Here is a 17,416-nt window from a genome sequence, read left to right as displayed (position 1 = left end):
CTCTCTCTCATCTTCTGGCACCCCTATAATTCTGATGTTGGTACGCTTGAAGCTGTCCCAGAGGCTCCTTACACTATCCTCGCATTTTTGGATTCTTTTTTCATTTTGCTTTTCCGGTTGGATGTTTTTTGCTTCCTCGCATTTCAAATCATTGACTTGATTCTTGCGCTCCTCTGGTCTGCTGTCGGGCGTCTGTATAATATTCGTTATTTCAGTCTGTGTGTGCTTAATTTCTAGTTGGTTCCCCAATATAAGATCGAGGGTCTTATTAGTTTTCGTGTAGATCTCATTAAGTTTATCGGCAGCTTCTAAACAGTTCTTGAGAGACCTTAAAAGTGTGGTTCTGAACTCTATTTCTTCCATTGACAATTTTGTCCTGTTTCTTTGTCTCCGCATTTTGTTATGCTTCCTTGGTGCACCCCCTAGTGGTCTTTGTTCGCAGTCTTATAGATAAATCTTGATTGTTGTAGCTAATTCCAGGGAGGGTTTGACCTCCAGGCCAAGTGGCTATGAGAATCAGCTGTGTCAGCAGTGAGAGAACTTCTGTCCTCTAGGGAGGTGCTAATCTAGCCTTTGCCTGAGGCTATCCGGCAAATGGTTCTGCGCTGGGCTTGGGCGGGGCGGGTCGCACAGGATCAACAGGGTGGGCCGGAGAGAGCAGTTATGGCGGCTCTCAGTCCTGTCCCCAGGGGCTCTGCCTCTCTGAGTCCCAGCACCCGCTGCAAAGCTCGGAGAGAAAGCTGCACTCGCTCTGACCGAAGCCAGACAGTCCCGCCTCTCCCGCCTGAGTCTGGGTCCCTAAAGACTCGCCCGGATCTGGTGCTCAGAGTCTGCGACTCCCTCCCGATTGAAAACAACAACCGCGCCCTCCGCTGCCAGCCCGCTCCGCGCACTCCGCACCTCAGAATTTGACTTCAGCACTGCGCCTCCTCTGAGTGTCGGTATGCGTTTCTCTTTCCTCCTAGTTGTAGGACTTCCACTCAGCCAACGTTCCTGTGGTTCTGGGTGATGTCCCTTCCGTTTTTTGGTTTCACTTTTGAAGTAGTTGTTCAAAGCAGCAAACTCCGGTGTTAACCTATGCCGCCATCTTGGTTCTCTGTTGAGCATCTTTTTATGGGCTTATTGACCATTTGTGTATCTTTGTGGAGAAATGTCTACTCAAGTGAAAAGTGTTGCTTTTCTCTTTTGATGTATACAAATTTTATTTCAATGTGGTTTCTCTCTTTTGTTGCCTGTACTTTTGGTGTTGTCCTAGAATACATTGCTGAATCAAATGTTATGAAGCATTTCCCCAGTGTTATTTTCTTAGGGTTTTGCAGTTTTAGTTCTTGGATTTATTGAGTTAATTTTTAATTTTGTAGATGATGTAAGGGAAAGGACCAACTTCATTCTTTTGCAAGTGGATATAATTTTCCTAGCACCATTTGTTGGAAAGCCTGTCCTTTCCGTTGAACCCTTGTTGAAAGTCATTTAATGATATATGTGAGAGGATATTTCTAGACTCCTATTATATTGCATAGATTTGTCTTTATGTCAATGGTTCTTAATAATTGTGAAATGTGCAATGTCTTTAGCCTCGATCAACTTAACCTTTATCAAATAAATACTAGTGTTCCCCTACCTTCCAATACCCCACCTACTTAACACCACCAGTCAGCTTCAAAAGTAGAATGACTAGTGCAATATAAGGCAGATTTCTAGTTTCCAAACTTTAAAATGTAAACATGTCTTCCATTGGTCCTGGTACCAGTGTGTAAGTTTACTGAACATTACTGGGTCTCAAAAAAAAATTCAAGTGCTTATTGACATACCCTATTAAATAGGTCAGAACTTAATTATAAAACTTTCACTACTCTGTTGAAAATGTTATTTCATATTTAGTATTTTAAGTAGTATTTCTCATTTACGCTTTTTTCCTTCTTTTCTTAGGGGCCACTGTATTTTGTGTTGCTCCAAATGCAGTATTTCCATTCGAACTATATAATGAAGAATATTTAGAACAAAGGGATATCTATCTGACTCAGTGCCAACAACAGCTCCTACAATTTATTGCCACATATGGACCTGGGACAGCTGTTTTCGCTAGCGATGAATAGGCAATCTGAGGAAAGTTTTCTTCATTCCTACTTCAGCAGTAGGAATGTGATATTGAAGTAATGATTCAGGTATTGTGTATAGGAGTTATATTAGAATGCCACCGTAAAAATACAAAATATGGTCTCTTCAAATTAATTGCTAATAGAATAAACACTAATTCAAATCTCAAAGCCAACAGCAGAAATTTAAAACTTAGGAGAATCTTATAAAAAACAAAGAAAAGAACAACTCTGGCTAGCCCAGTATACCAGTGGGCAAGATAAAAATACTGAATGTTGCAAGTTAAGCAATGTAAAAAATGGTTAGCTACTCCTATGTAGTTCCCTCCACTTGTCACAAGATGGCAATAGCACTTTAAATGAGAGTACCTTCAAATTAAATGGTTTTCTCTTGCACTTTAAAACTGACACATTGAGTAAATTAACAATTTATATAACCACGTCTCAAATTTAAGGACTTTTTATGTTTTACTAGATATTGACATGTTCATTACATAATTTTATGGAGTCAGGAAAAGCCTTGAAATTTCCATTTTTTGTATAAGCCAGGTTAAACAAAAAGGAATTTAAGTCAAATCAAGCAAGTAATTGGTTGTTTGTTTAAACCTAACTGGTTATAAAGAAGGTACTAGAAGGCAAAGAAACCAACTTACATCTTCATTTTTAGAGGGCAGATACCTGCTCTGAAAAGGTAGACACCATGAGAAAATACTTTTTTTTTTAGGGAAGAGAGGGGGAGATCAGAAAATATACTTCTTATAAAATCCCCAAATCCTTTTCATTTTTCAAAACTTTAATTTTACTCACTAAAAAGAAGTCACCTGAAATTTGCCATCTTATTAACCAAGATACCACCGTACATTTATTCTTTAGAAATTGGTCCGAGTTTAACCATAAAGTGGATAGCTCTCACTCTTGATATGACTTTTACAAATCATTCACTATTTCCTACTCATTCAACAATACTGAGTATCTACTGGTGCCAATTTTCAGAAGGCAGTTGTTTTTATTAAAAAGTACATAGTACAATCCTGTAATGTCAAGACCTTATTTTTCTGGTTCTGAGATGGCCAAATATTTTATAAAACTAAGACCCACAAAATGCCCTCTATTTTACAATTATAAAGTGTTACTTAACAGGGGAGTAACTTTCATGTTACCTCTCATGCAGATTCTAAACGTTGCCGTATACATTTTGTACTGTTTACCTTTCCATCATGAAATTATAATCCTAAAAACAAGGTATTATGAGACTCAGTAGAGGAAAACAAGATTTTTCACCCAGGTAGGAACTGAGTTCATTCTTAGAATTTTCATAAATTCTCAAGTCCTGGGAAGACTTGACTGCCCAGCCACCATTTTCCTTAATTACTTGTACTAGGATTGTGATTACTTTTTTGTTCACAAAGAGAAAAACAAATTAAAACTTGTACATTACAGGTGAAGCCTTTAGTTGTGAGGGGCAACGCATTAGGGAGTTTCCAACTATATTCCTCAGCCATGGAATATATTCCAAGACCCCAAGTGGATACCTGAAAGCAATAAATAGTAGCTTTTCCCCTATATGTACCTATGATAAAGCTCAATTAATTAGGCACAATAACAGGTCTAACATAACACAAAATAGCTAACAGGTAATGTACAGTGCAGCTACATTGGATAAAAGAATGATTCTCATTCCTTAGAACTGCGTGCAATTGTAAAATTTAGGAATTATTTCTGGATTTTCCCATGTAATCTTTTTGGACTGTGGGTAACTGAGGCTATGGATAACAGGATTATATCATTCAAGATAGAACAGGTTCTGAAGGGAGGGCCTCTAGATTACAGTGATTAGGGCCTCTCCAGAAATCCCCTTAAGGCAGCGGTTCTCAACCTGTGGGTCGCAACCCCCTTGGTGGTCAAACGACCCTTTCACAGGGGTCGCCTAAGACCACCCTGCATACCAGATATTTACATTACGATTCATAACAGTAGCAACATTACAGTTATGAAGTAGCAACAAAAATAATTTCATGGTTGGGTCACAAAATGAGGAAATGTATTTAAAGGGCCAGAAGGTTGAGAACCACTGCTAAGGCAAGAAAGGATATAAGAACTGGAGGTTCTAAGAAATCTCCCCAGTTGCCTGCCACCTCAAGGAGAATCACTTTCCACAAATAAGGGAATTATTAACATGCTATCCCTCCAGTATGTAAAAAACAAGTCCGACTAATGACTGTGAGAATCGAGTGGTTTAAAGACTTGATGTTTGAAAGAAAACAGGTTTTAATGTCCATCAATTAAAAGTATTCAAACATGTGTTTTCTATAATAATTTTATTGTGATTTTCTATATAATTTTATTGATCATTGTTAAATAAAATATTACTTTTCATCATTTGTTCCAGTTCTTATCTTCTTGACCAATTCTTTGTTTTTCCTTCCAAAAATGTCACAGGCCACACCTGGGGGGGGGGGGGGGAATCAGAAACCAATAGTGAAAATCATTTTGTACCTAACAAAGGCAACTAACAGGAAATGGTCCCAGCCCCTTTTAATTATCAATAGATGCTTGACAAATCATAATTGCTTACCTGAGGCAATGAAGAATTTTTAAACACCACAGCTAAGAACTTGTTCCTTCACTTGCAGTTACCTATATGTTGAAAAGAACATTTCACTGATTTTAGTAAAAAAATTGCATTATAGCTGAATTCACATAATAAATAACTGGCAACTCAGTCTTAAAATTATTTCTTCAAAGAAACCCTCAGCTGGGTAAACGGCAAAAAGTAATTTAAGTCATCATTGTGCCAGTTATTAAACCATTCCATGGCAAAAATGTATCCAACATTTTTGGTACCGTTCTTCAGAACAAAACCACAAGTACATTAAAACCCCCACACAATTTATCAGTGACCTTTGGTACCTTGTTATATGCAGTCGTGCTTCTGGGGGGGTTTAGTCATCCTCTGTCAAGTTTTTGGAAAACATTCATAATAACCTTCATTCATCTTCAACTCATAGGCTCTGCTGCATCTGTAAATTAATATTTTGTTGTAAATATTTGTACTTGCATACTTGGCATCCTATATGCAGGAATGGTCCTGTTCTAGTTTTTTCCCTTATCAGGAACCAGTTGCCTGCCACCTCAAGGACAATCACTTTGCACAAATAAGGGAATTAACATACTATCCCTCCAGTATGTAAATTCTCCTGACCAGTTTTTAAAAACCACTAATACTGAGACCATGTTGTGGAGTAATTTCTATTTGCTGTTTAACACATCTCTAATGGAACACAAGAATGTACTTGCTGCTTAATTCTACCTTTTTGGTAGTCAAAACCGATAAACCTAAAATTTAATTTCTACAATGATTTGAGAATGTTAGTCCTTCTGACTAATTAGACCTTAATAATTCCAAGCTGGAAATGGACTCATTATCAGGGGTGGGGGAAATGGCGGATAAATTTATATTCTTTACTGTGGCAGTATTGACTTTAAGCCATGATGGTGCTAATGAGTACCCAGCCATTGCTTTTCTGTCTCAGAGTTTGACGAGGATGAGCCAGGTTAAAGGTCAGATATATTAAATCAAGTGTGCAGACCTCCCAACTAAAAGCATTACAATGGCAAATCTAATCTGGTTTTAGAGCAGTTACATTTTGTCGGCATCATTATTGGACACAGTTCTGTAATTAAATCCCAAGTTGCCTGAAAAGTCACTGAGGTACAGCAAGGGCATGGCTAGGGCCACAGACCTTGTCCTAGCAGAGGATAAATCACTGAACCAGACAGCTACCGGGCATGATTTATGAAAGCACATCAAATGTGGGGCCCTGCAAAACAATTTATCATTTTCAGGTCTTGAAATGCTGAAATATTTCACATAATCAATACGAGGAACAGACTACTGGTTGTGAATAACTGTGACTGGGGAAATTTCAGTTTAATATATGATGCCTAGGAACTACTGACACCTGCCCGGCCTCAGTAAGGATGATCTACTTTAAGCCACCACACTTGTCCTGTTAGATTGTTCCGGGTGAAGCAGTGCGTTTTAACTTTGGGGAGAGGAAAAATAACCCACATTGACTACGCCAAGTCTCATCGATGAGACATTTATAACTCGCTTTTCTTCAACAGGCAACATGGTCTCCCAGCAGTTAGCCAGTTTCTTCTGTATGACGTGCAGAAACAGACATCGTAAGTAAACGCCATCACCGAAAGGTAGAGTAGGCATTTTAGGCCTAAGCCGCCTCTACACACTACCTATTGTTCTCCAACTTCAACTTTCAGATTCTACCTAGAAATGAAGATCCAGAACAAACGCGGTAAGCAGCTCTACTGTGTCCGGACCATAACTGTTCATGTCAATAGGTAAACTGTGCTCTTAACAAGTAAGGGTCTTACATCTGAGAGAGAAGACTCCCTCCCGCGTACGAAGGCTGTGCCGCCATTAGAGACCTGACACCTTCCAGGCCGCAGTGACACACGGCTTCACCGGGGACACCGACTCAAGGGCCCAGAAGGCCCGGGCGGGGCACCAGGCCACTGGCCGTACCTTCCCGCCTCGGATCCAACCGAATCACAGGCCTAGTTTCTGAGCGGAGAACAGCCGAAACCGGCGTTAACTAAGAGAAGGGTCCGTTAAAACTCGCAGGTGGTTACTCACAAGATGCGACTGAGCAGATGGCGTGGAAGAAAGCTCGTGGCCGCGCCAACGCGGGGTGAGGGCAGAGGCCGCACCCTGGGCAAGGGACAGAGACTCCCGGAATGGAGGCCCCGGGAGCAGGCCCCGAGAGCTGCAGGCCCCGAGGCGAGTGTGGGCTGCCACAAGGGGTCGGGTTCCCCGCAAAAAGACAGGAGGAACTGAGATCGCCGAGACTCCCACCTGGAAAAGCCCGGCGACGCGCCTGCGGGCGCTGCTCCCCGACCACCATCAACCGCATGGCCGATGGCAGCCCGCGCGGACTCCTCCGTCCGGCGCCGACGGAAAAGGAAGCTCCCGGCCGTTGCGGGCTCTAAGGCCATCCGATGGCCCCGCCCCTTCCTGAATTAGCCCCGCCCCTGCCAGCGTCGCGCGCGCCGGAGGACCGAGCAGCGGCTGAGCGCGAGGCGGCGTGGGGGCGTGGCCTGGACCTCGCCTCCTTCCGGAGCCTCTTGGCTTCCGGTGGCGTGGGGGCGTGGCCTGGACCTCGCCTCCTTCCGGAGCCTCTTGGCTTCCGGTGGCGTGGCACACAGACCAGGTGTACGTTGGGGGCTTGTGGAACTCCCAGAGAGGCGTTCAGGGCCTCACCTCGAACCAGTCCACCCAGTATGTAAATGATTAACCTGCCAGTCCTGCATCCAAGCGAGGAGACAATGCTCTAAAACGGGCGCCCATTCCTAGTACTTTAGGTTTGCTTCGTCTTCTCCCTCCCTTGGTCCAAACAAAGTGCTGGGGGTATTGGACATCCCAATTTAGATAAGGGTATCGACCCCTTCACACACACAGAAGAACCAGTAACAGAAAAAAAAGAAGCTCTTGTATTTATATTATAGCAATAGCTACTGTTACTACTTATACTGACAATAATAATGGGTTAAAAAAAAGCATAAAGCAGCGAACTTATTTATGAACATGTAATTTGCTATTGATTTCCTTGCTTTGTGTTTTTTAGGCATACTAGCTTTATTGTAGGCTACAGATGTTGTGTGTTTTACAAATTCAAAGCAGGACCCTCCACCAGCGAAAGGATTACAACTGGCTTTATTGCCAGTCGTCGTCTGGAACGCAAACCGCAACGTCTCAGGTATGCCTGTAGTACTCTTGCTTCTCAATTATTATGTAGATTGAGCCCTTGCTGCAAAATACTAAGGTTAGTACTGGAGAAGACAGACTGATGAACTTGTTGCCAGGAAGAATATAAATGAAACTAATTAAAATTGCATCAGCAAAAGACATAATTTCTCCTTTTAAAATTTAACATCTAAGAAATTGATAAAAAACGAACAAACACCAATACAAAATAAATTTGTCTCAAAGAAATGTGGTATGAAAATCTAAAACTAGCAATACAAATTGTGATTTTATTCACTTTACCGAAGGATTCCTGTCTATGTGTTTTTGCTGAATGCTTAGTAGGGGTTTAAAATGGCTTGGGGGGCCAACTGGGCACTGTACCTTCAGCCTGCCATCACAGACTCCTGGGGGAATATTTGGGATACAACCTAATTTTGCAGCCTGGCTAGTCACCTCCACCAGGCCTTTGCCTACAACTGGGTGGGCAGCTATGGGAGCCACCATAACTGAAAGGTGTAGAGGAGGGTGTGAGAGAGAGGAAGGAAGGAGAGAGAGAAATATCAATGAGAGAGGGAAACATCAATTGGCCACCTTCTGCAGTCCCCTACCTTGTTTTACCTTTTTATTCCTAGCACCTAATACAGTCCCTAGGTCTTAATAGATATCTTTTGAATGAATAAGTAAATTATAGATCTGTATTGCTGATTTGGAATATTTTTCAAGATTTATTAATTTATTAATTTTAAAAGCTAGGTGCAGAAGGTATTTAGTTTAATTTTTGGTTAAAGAAAAAAACATGTTTATATGATTGTTTATGCAGAGAATATTTTTGAAAGGTTACAAAAGAAATTGTTTACAATGCATGCCCCCAGGGAATGAAACTTGTGGTTTCTGGAGAAAGTGATATTTTTATTTTTTATTGTATACCATTCTCTACTGTTTGGAGTTTTACTACATATACGTAATTTTGTGATTACATTAAATTTAAAAAATAATTATTTAAGTACATTTTCTCTTATGTCTGCTTTCCCGTGTAAAAAAAAGACCATTTCTAAGATTTGCCCCTGCAGCCCTGAATGGCTTTATGAAAAGTGTTTGGTATTCTCTATCAGTAAGGTTGCTGGTCTCCAGGTTGCTGGACTGAATTAATGCTACCAGTTGTAAACACAGCTGAAATCACATCAAGAGAAAAGTTTCATGGTTTAAATCTGATAAAGCGGTTTATCAAAAATAACATTATATGGCCTGGCTGGTGCTGCTCAGTGGTTGGGTGTTGACCTATGGACCAGGAGATCACAATTTAATTCCGGCCAGGGCACATGCTCTGGTTGCTCAATCACCAGTAGGAGGCGTGCCAGAGGCAGCCAGTCAATGATCTCTTTCATCATTGATGTTTTTATCCGTCTCTACCTCTCCCTTCCTCTCTGAAATCAATAAACAATTTTTTTAAAAGATTTTAAATAACTTTATATTGACATTTATTTTTGATATGTTTTTATTGGTTTTAAAGAGAGAGAAAGGAAGAGGGAGGAAAACATCAATAGGCTGCCACCTGCATGCCCCTTACTGGGGATTGAGCTTGAAACCTGGATATGTGCTCTGACTGGGAATTGAACTGGCGAATTTTTTTTTTAAATGTATTTTATTGATTTTTTACCAAGAGGAAGGGGAAGGATAGAGAGTTAGAAACATCAATGAGAGAGAAACATTGACCAGCTGCCTTCTGCACACCCCCTACTGGGGATGTGCCCTCAACCAAGGTACATGCCCTTGACCGGAATCGAACCTGGGACCCTTCAGTCCACAGGCCAACGCTCTATCCACTGAGCCAAATCAATTAGTGCTGAACTGGCGAATTTTTGATGCACAGGATGATGCTCAACCACCTAAGCGACACCAGCCAGGGCAAATTATAACTTTAAAAAATAGTCATTCTTTGACTGTATAACCAGGATTTCTTACCCAAGAATATGTTTTTATTGATTTTTAGAGACGAAGGAAGAAAGAGAGAGAAACATTGATCACCCATACATGCCCTGACCGGGGGTCAAAACCGCAACCCAGGTATATGCCCTGACCAGAATTGAATCTGCAACATTTTGGTATATAGGAGGACAACACTCCAACCAATTGAGCCGCCCAGCCAGGGCTAGAAAGTTTACTTATTGTAGGTAGACATACATCTGGATTCAGGGCATATAGGACATTTTTTCTTATAAGCTGTCAGAATCTATATTTTGTACTTACACATGTAAATCTCATTAGTAAATTAATACATTTGGCCTCAGTCCTTTTTCATACTTAGTGAATGACTTGGAGAACTTCCTAGTTCCCCTAGATGTTTGCAGCAGAAAATGAGGTTGGAACTAGAAGGAAGTTGGCTATAATAACCATATGCTTGTGCTTTCCCATGCTCAAGAGTAAGCATGTCAAAACAGAGTTAACGCAAGAGAAATGTAAATGACCCTAGTCATAAATGCATGACTTTTATATATAAGATCCTTTTACCTCAGGCAAGATTATTTTTAAACATAATATTGACATTAAGATAATCATAGCATTTATACCTCTCGTCAAGGTCAAAGTTCCAAATCTGTGAAAAATACATTAAATTGTCAGAAAATGGGGCACTGATCTGAATGAAAGTTGATTTTTAAACACTTTAAGTACATGAACTTTACTGAGATAATTTTGGTAAAAATTACCTAAATTACTTATGATTTCTGCCCGGATCTAAAATAATGAGTGGCTTTAATTGTCAATGTGAGACACTAGGGTTTTCCTTTTTTGTTTAAAATTTAAGCATGTTAAGACTAAGCCATGCAAACAACTACTTAAATCCTATGACAAAATCTGAATGTAATGGAATGTTACTAAAATTATTCAAGCTGACCAATGGGCCCTGAGGGGAAGTCGATGAGGGGACTTCAGGGAAAGTTTTCTTCTTTGATGAAAATACATATGGGAAGAAGCAGCTTTTTTTTTCTTGATATTACCATCTGTGAAAGAATTCCTGGCATTACTGAAGCTATTTTGTTAAAGAGGAGCTTGCCAGAGATGGCAAAGTAGAAAGAATAAACCAAGCAACATTGAATAGTCAACAAATTAACCAGCCAGGGAGCCACTCCAGCTTAGGCTTCTCGTTATGTGAAATAATAGACTTTCTTACTGTTTAAAAAAATATTTAAGAATGATTACTTAGAGAGTTAAGAATGTAGAAGTAATTGAAAAATTCAAGCTAAGGTTAAATTATGATGTTATTCGTACCTTAGTGATGGATCTAATAAAAATCATGTCCTGAAATTAACACCATGTTAAAATTTAATAAGGTGTGGATTCTGAATGTTTCTTCTACAATCTCTTCTTATACATATGCATGATGGGTTTTCTCTGTTCCAGTGCTGTTCTTGTAAACAAGATCTAAAAACAAAACAAAATAAAACCCAAACCCTAATTTGTGGCATTTGCAGATTTCCACGGTATAAATACTCCCATTTTGGCTGATTTCAAGCTACCATTTAACAACTGGCTCACAAAATACCTGAATATTTTTTTTTAAATATATTTTATTGATTTTTTACAGAGAGGAAGGGAGAGGGATAGAGAGTTAGAAACACCGATGAGAGAGTAACATTGATCAGCTGCCTCCTGCACACCCCCTTACTGGGGATGTGCTCGCAACCAAGGTACATGCCCTTGACCGGAATCGAACCTGGGACCTTTCAGTCCGCAGGCTGATGCTCTATCCACTGAGCCACACCGGTTACGACAATACATGAATATTTTAATAATTAATAATTGGCTCTTATAACACATCATTGTCCCTAGGAGCTAGATGGAAGAATAAATGCATCTTCATACTGAATATAGTCTAATTGCTTTCCAAGTAGTGGTGGTACTATATTCTTGTAAGAACTTACTATTTTCAGAAGTTAAATATTTTTGCCAGTCTGATAAATATAAAATGATATTTACTGCTATTTTAATTTGCATTTCCCATAAGGTTGAAATATAACTTTATATGTTTTCTTTTTAATCTTAATTTTTTTCATGTTTTTAATCATTTAGGTTTTCTCTTTGATAAATCATAGCTTTGACCAATTTTTTATTGGAGTTAGTGTAATTTTAAAAATTGATTTATGGGATTTCTTCACATATTTTAGGTGCTAATCTTTAATTGACCAATAGTTACATGCATTGCAAATAACTTTTCCCAGTCTGTGTTTTTTTTTCTCATTATGTTTATGGTGTTTTAATGTTGTTTGGAATTCTATATTCTTTTCTCTGCTTACCAATATAGCTCCCCAATCCCCAACACTTGTGCATTTCTGTGGAAGATTTCTGGCTAAAGCCAAATCCTTTAATGTGCTTTTAAAGACCCTCCTTGATTTAAAAATGAGGAGTGAGCCTGGCTGGTATTGCTCAGTGTCATCCCATGCACCAGAAGGTCCCCAGTTCAATTTCCTGTCAAGGCACATGCCCAGGTTGCATGTTTGATCCCCAGAGGGCATGTAGGAGGCAGCCAATGGATGTTTCTCACACCAATGCTTCTCTCTCTCTCTCTCTCTCTCTCTCTCTCTCTCTTTCTCGCTCTCTCTTCCTCTCCCTTCACCTCTCTCTAAAATCAATTTAAAAATAAATTGGGAATGACACAGTATTTATTCCTAGGATTTTTGTGAGGATTAAATGAAATAATATATGTGAAGTATCCATCCCCCTTCTCCATGCACTTTCTTTCAGAGCCGCATATTTTTCTCACTTCCTTTTCCCTGTGCCTAGAATGCTCTTCTTGTTCCTCTTTGCCTTCTCAGGAAACTCTTCCTTGATCTCTTAAGACTTGGTCAGGTTCTTATGACAGATAGATAATTTTGTTGCTGTCCCTGTAGCCATCCCCAGCCCTCTTCTCTGATAATGAAACTCTGAGTTCTTTTGTGTTACGGGCCTACTTTTAGTGCTGAGCCAGTGTGTACGTCTGCTTCCCCTGCCTCCTGTGGTAGATGCTGGGACTGGCTCTCTCAGTAGCTATTCCAGTCTCCTTTTATCTGCATTTCTGTACTTCAGAGACTGAAAAGCTAAGTATTATATATTCCAAGACTCTCTTACAGATAGGAGAATTGGGTCCTGCCAATCAAACCCATTAGTGCAAAAATCTGAATTCTAAATTGAGTTATGTTGGGAGAAGCAATCCAGGAGGCATCTGTTTTGCTGGTGTATATGCAGCAAAGACAGTGTGCTTCTGGAGCCACTGTGGGGGCAGCTTCCCATTTGGCAGGCAGAATCCAGACCAGGGCAGAAGTATCAGCTGCCTTGGCAGCCCAGGTCTGTGGGATGACTTTAGAAATTTTTCCTATAAATTCAGACCTAGTTTGTTTCATTCCAATGATTCTGTAAGTCACTGATAATCTATATATATAAAAGCCTAAGCTACCACAATGACTGGTCTCTGTGATGTACACTGACCACCAGGGGGCAGATGCTCAATGCAGGGGCTCCCACAGCCAACCTCCCCTGGCCGGCCAACCTCCTGCAGTTCCTCCCCTCAGCCAGCAGGCGCTGATTACCCGATTGGGGCTGGCCCCCAGGCTGGAACAGGGAACCGAGGGTAGGTGGCGGCGGATGTGGCCCCATTCCCAGGGGGGCTGATTGCCGGCTCCCTCCTTGGGGCTGGTGGACAACCTCCCATGCCCTGTTTCTCCCCCCGGGCTGGCAGGCCCCAATAGGCCCACCACCCACCCACTGTGGTAGCTGCGCAGCAGTGAGGGAAGGAGGGAGGGGGTAGGCGGGGAACCGCATGGTGGCGGGGCGCCGATGATGTCCACATCCCGTGTCTGTTCCTTCCGCACCTGGCCCAGCCCTGATCAGCCTGGCCCCGATCAGCCTGATTGCCAGCCAGGTCTAGAGATCACACCCAAATTCGTGCACCAGGCCTCTAGTCTATAATAAGCCTCTTTCTTTTTAAATTAGCTGGAGCAGATACCAAACATCCATATATCTTCCTTACACCTGAGGATGACCCTTTGACCCAGTTCTGACCAATGAGAAAAAAGTAGAAGCCTTGGACCCTGATAACTTTATGAAGTTATCACTTGTGGATTTCTTTTACATGAAGGAAAAACTTCTAATCTATTTAAGCCACTGTAGTTGGGTCTTTTTTATTAGCAGCTGAATGTAATTCCTAACTGATAGAGTAAGCAACGAGCAATCTGTGCCATAGCATTAAAAAAATATTTGTGGACCAATTGATGATTGATGAATAAAGGCACTGAAGCATGAAATAGGAGTGTGTGTGTGTGTGTGTGTGTGTGTGTGTGTGTGTGTGTGTTTTCTACAACTTAAAGTATAATGTAGGAAGTGGTTGAGAGTAAGGGCAGTGATATAGGTAGGGGTTTCATAGGCCAACTTAAGTGGTCAGGCATCACCATTAGATGCTAACAAACCCTTGAAGGTTCATTCTCATATGTGCAATTTTGTTAGGTTATTTGAATGCAACCAATACTGAGGGCAGGGAAAACTGTTAAATCTATACATTGTAGGTAAAAAATTGATGAATACCTGTAATAATTATTCTGATATACATTTGTGAATATAAGTGTGTCTTAAGGGAAATTTTTAAGTGTGGAATTGCTAAGTCAGTGCCAAATTGTACTTAAAAGAGCTTCCACTCCAATAGTGCAACAGTCATCATTTCCCCATTCTCACCAATAATGGGTATTTTTTTTAAAATATATTTTATTGATTTTTTTATAGAGAAGAAGGGAGAGGGATAGAAAGTCAGAAACATCGATGAGAGAGATCGATCAGCTGCCTCCTGCACACCCCCCACTGGGGACGTGCCCACAACCAATGCACATGCCCTTGACCGGAATCGAACCTAGGACCCTTGAGTCCGCAGACCGACGCTCTATCCACTGAGCCAAACCGGTTCGGCATAATGGGTATTTTTATTTATTTTTTTTCTTTTTTTTCTCTTTTTCTTTTTCTTTTTTTTTTTTTTTTATTGCTTAAAGTATTACAAAGAGTATTACATATGTCTCCTTTTTTTCCCCCGCCCTTGACAATCCCCTGGCCTCCCCTACCCCCCAGTGTCTTATGTCCATTGGTTATGCTTATATGCATGCATACAAGTCCTTTGGTTGATCTCTTACCCACCCCCCTCCTGTCCTCCCACCCTCCCCGGCCTTCCTGCTATAGTTTGAAAGTCTGTTCGAGGCAGCTCTGCCTCTGTATCTATTTTTGTTCATAAGTTTATAATGGCCTTTATTATATAATGGGTATTTTTAATTTGTATTCTTTTCCCTCCACATTCCTCCACTTAATATTATGTGGGGGGGGGGGGGGAGGGGAGAAAGCACGAGGATAAAAATAAGAGATTTATTTTCATCAAAGACATGCATGCTCAAACATTATGGGTAAAACAAGTTAACTCCAGTATGCCAAAAAATTAGTCATCATTACTTAGCTTCTAAGTCCAATTAACCAACCCCACCCCCACTTTATTGAGATATAATTGACATATAACATTGTTTAAGGACTACAACATAATGGTTTTGATATCTGTGTGTTGGGAAATAATTACCACAGTAAGTTCAGTTAAAATCCTTCATCTCACATGGTTACAATTTTTTTTCTTGTGATAAAAACTTTTTAAAAAATATATTTTTATTGATTTTAGAGAAAGAGGAAGGGAGAGAGAGAAACGTCAGTGATGAAAGAGAATCATTGATTGGCTGCCTCTTGATGCCCCCTACTGGAGATCGAGCCCAAAACCTGGGCATAAACCCTGACCGAGAATAGAACCATGACCTCCTGGTTCATGGGTGGACGCTCAAGTTCAACCACTGAGCCACATGGGCCGGGATAAAGGTGGATCTTGAGTAATAGTTAATCACCTCCCATCATTCACTTCCTATTCGCTTTCGGGAAGGGAGGGCACTAATATAATCAAAGTGCATATTCCTTCGAGTGGAGCTCACATGGCTGGGGAGGCAGGGAAGACCAGGCTAGCAGATACTGTTTCTGTCTTGGGTCAAGCCATTCTCACCAGCCCCATCACTCTAGACATCGTCCAACCTCTGGTCTTGGTAGTCTGGCCAGAAAGGGAAATAGAACCACCTGGGCCTAGTCCTTCCTGAGCCCCAGTGTGGCTGCTCTCAACCTCTCAGGCCACGTGTGGCCCAGAATTAGCAGATTTTTTGTTGTTCTGGCTTTATCCTGAAACCAGTTCTCGTTTTCAAGTCAGTCTCTCCTCTATGTCTCAGAACATTACACTTCTAGCCTGAATGGACCCTGGCTTCCTCTTCCAAAAGGAGGGTCTGGGAACAGCTTCCCACCTCCCACCTTCCTCCTCTTCCTCTCCTGGTTCTGCCATTGCACACCACTCTTTCACTTGGTGATAGCCTACCTTTCAAAATGGCTCTGCTCTAGGCTCTACAGTTAGCAAGAGGCAAAGATGTGCTGCCTCCAGAATACGTAGAAACAATCTTGCACAGGCCTTTTTTATTCTTTTTAAAAATATAACTAATTTTTTAAAAATTTTGACCCACACGATATACCCATCTATGTAAAGTATTAAAATGTCTTACAATGGCACACATTTAAAATTTTTTGAGTAACTTCAGAACTTATTTGAAAAAAAGAATGTTTAAAATAAATTCTTATTTAGACCTCACATTGTTTTAAATGGCCCCCATTTTCCAATGGCCATCAAAATGGACACAAGTGATTTAAGTCCAATCCCCAGAGCTCCCCATGGACCTACTTCTTGGTCCTGAGAGGGCAGGAGGGCAGGAACGCATGAATTTCTTCAGTAACATTCATATGCACAGGAAATGACTATTGACATAATCTTTAAGCCTAATAGTTAAGATTATTCTTCAGTTTGTAATTTAAAAGCTTCTGACAGCTAAATGCTGTGGTATAATTTATAATGAAAGAGTTTGAGTGATTGAGGTATATTTCACTGAGCTGGTTTCTCTTATGAGTTGAAACTAAGACTTGTGTAAACATAGGGAGGGAAGCCCTTCCCAGGTTTATGTAGTTAGGCAAGAATACTTAATGTCCCTCATTCCCAAATGTGCTGCAGTACCATCTGGGCCGTACTCCAAGTTCACAGGAAGCAAATCTATAGAACTTAAAGGGCATTAATTTTTTTTTTTCAGTGAAACAGTCATATATAAGACCACCACCTACCAGTATGTAATAAAAGTACACATTAATTTATTTGAAATATACAATTTTATAATATTTCCCTAGTGCTCCTTTAAAAAACTAGGAATCTTATTTCAGATATTTTATAAGTTATAGGTACAACAAAAACAAAACTAAAAATTTTAAAGTGTGGCCCTGACTGGTTTGGCTCAGTGGATAGAGCGTCAGCCTGCGGACTGAAGGGTCCTGGGTTTGATTCCAGTCAAGGGCATGTACCTTGGTTGCAGGCACATCCCCGGTAGGGGATGTGCAGGAGGCAGCTGATTGATGCTTCTCTCTCATTGATGTTTCTAACTCTCTTTCCCTCTCCCTTCCTCTCTGTAAAATTCAATAAAATATATTTTAA

At 40.7% G+C, this 17,416-nt stretch overlaps 1 protein-coding gene, 1 long non-coding RNA gene and 1 other non-coding gene across 3 annotated transcripts in view; 1 reads left to right on the top strand and 2 right to left on the bottom strand.

Moving 5' to 3' along the window:
* The window catches only part of MCMDC2 (minichromosome maintenance domain containing 2), a 39,657-nt gene extending 35,107 nt beyond the window's left edge, over nucleotides 1–4,550 (top strand). The window contains exon 15 of the mRNA XM_059672989.1: nucleotides 1,930–4,550. Within this exon, the coding sequence (XP_059528972.1) occupies nucleotides 1,930–2,096 (167 nt within the window). The 3' untranslated portion in view covers nucleotides 2,097–4,550. The remainder of the gene's footprint in view (nucleotides 1–1,929) is intronic.
* On the bottom strand, nucleotides 4,398–7,124 carry LOC132220051 (uncharacterized). The gene is made up of 4 exons (XR_009449672.1): nucleotides 6,973–7,124; nucleotides 5,007–5,116; nucleotides 4,672–4,733; nucleotides 4,398–4,542 (listed from the first exon to the last, which is right to left on the bottom strand). It is a non-coding gene; the product is annotated as an uncharacterized LOC132220051 (long non-coding RNA).
* Nucleotides 4,807–4,895, bottom strand: LOC132220196 (small nucleolar RNA SNORD87). The gene has a single exon (XR_009449713.1). It is a non-coding gene; the product is annotated as a small nucleolar RNA SNORD87 (small nucleolar RNA).
* Nucleotides 7,125–17,416: the final 10,292 nt, after the last annotated feature.

The sequence above is a fragment of the Myotis daubentonii genome, chromosome 17 (assembly GCF_963259705.1).
Source record: "Myotis daubentonii chromosome 17, mMyoDau2.1, whole genome shotgun sequence".
NCBI lineage: Eukaryota > Metazoa > Chordata > Mammalia > Chiroptera > Vespertilionidae > Myotis > Myotis daubentonii.
The sequence above is the reverse complement of the archived record's forward strand: the minus strand, read 5'-3'. Positions and strand labels throughout refer to the sequence as shown.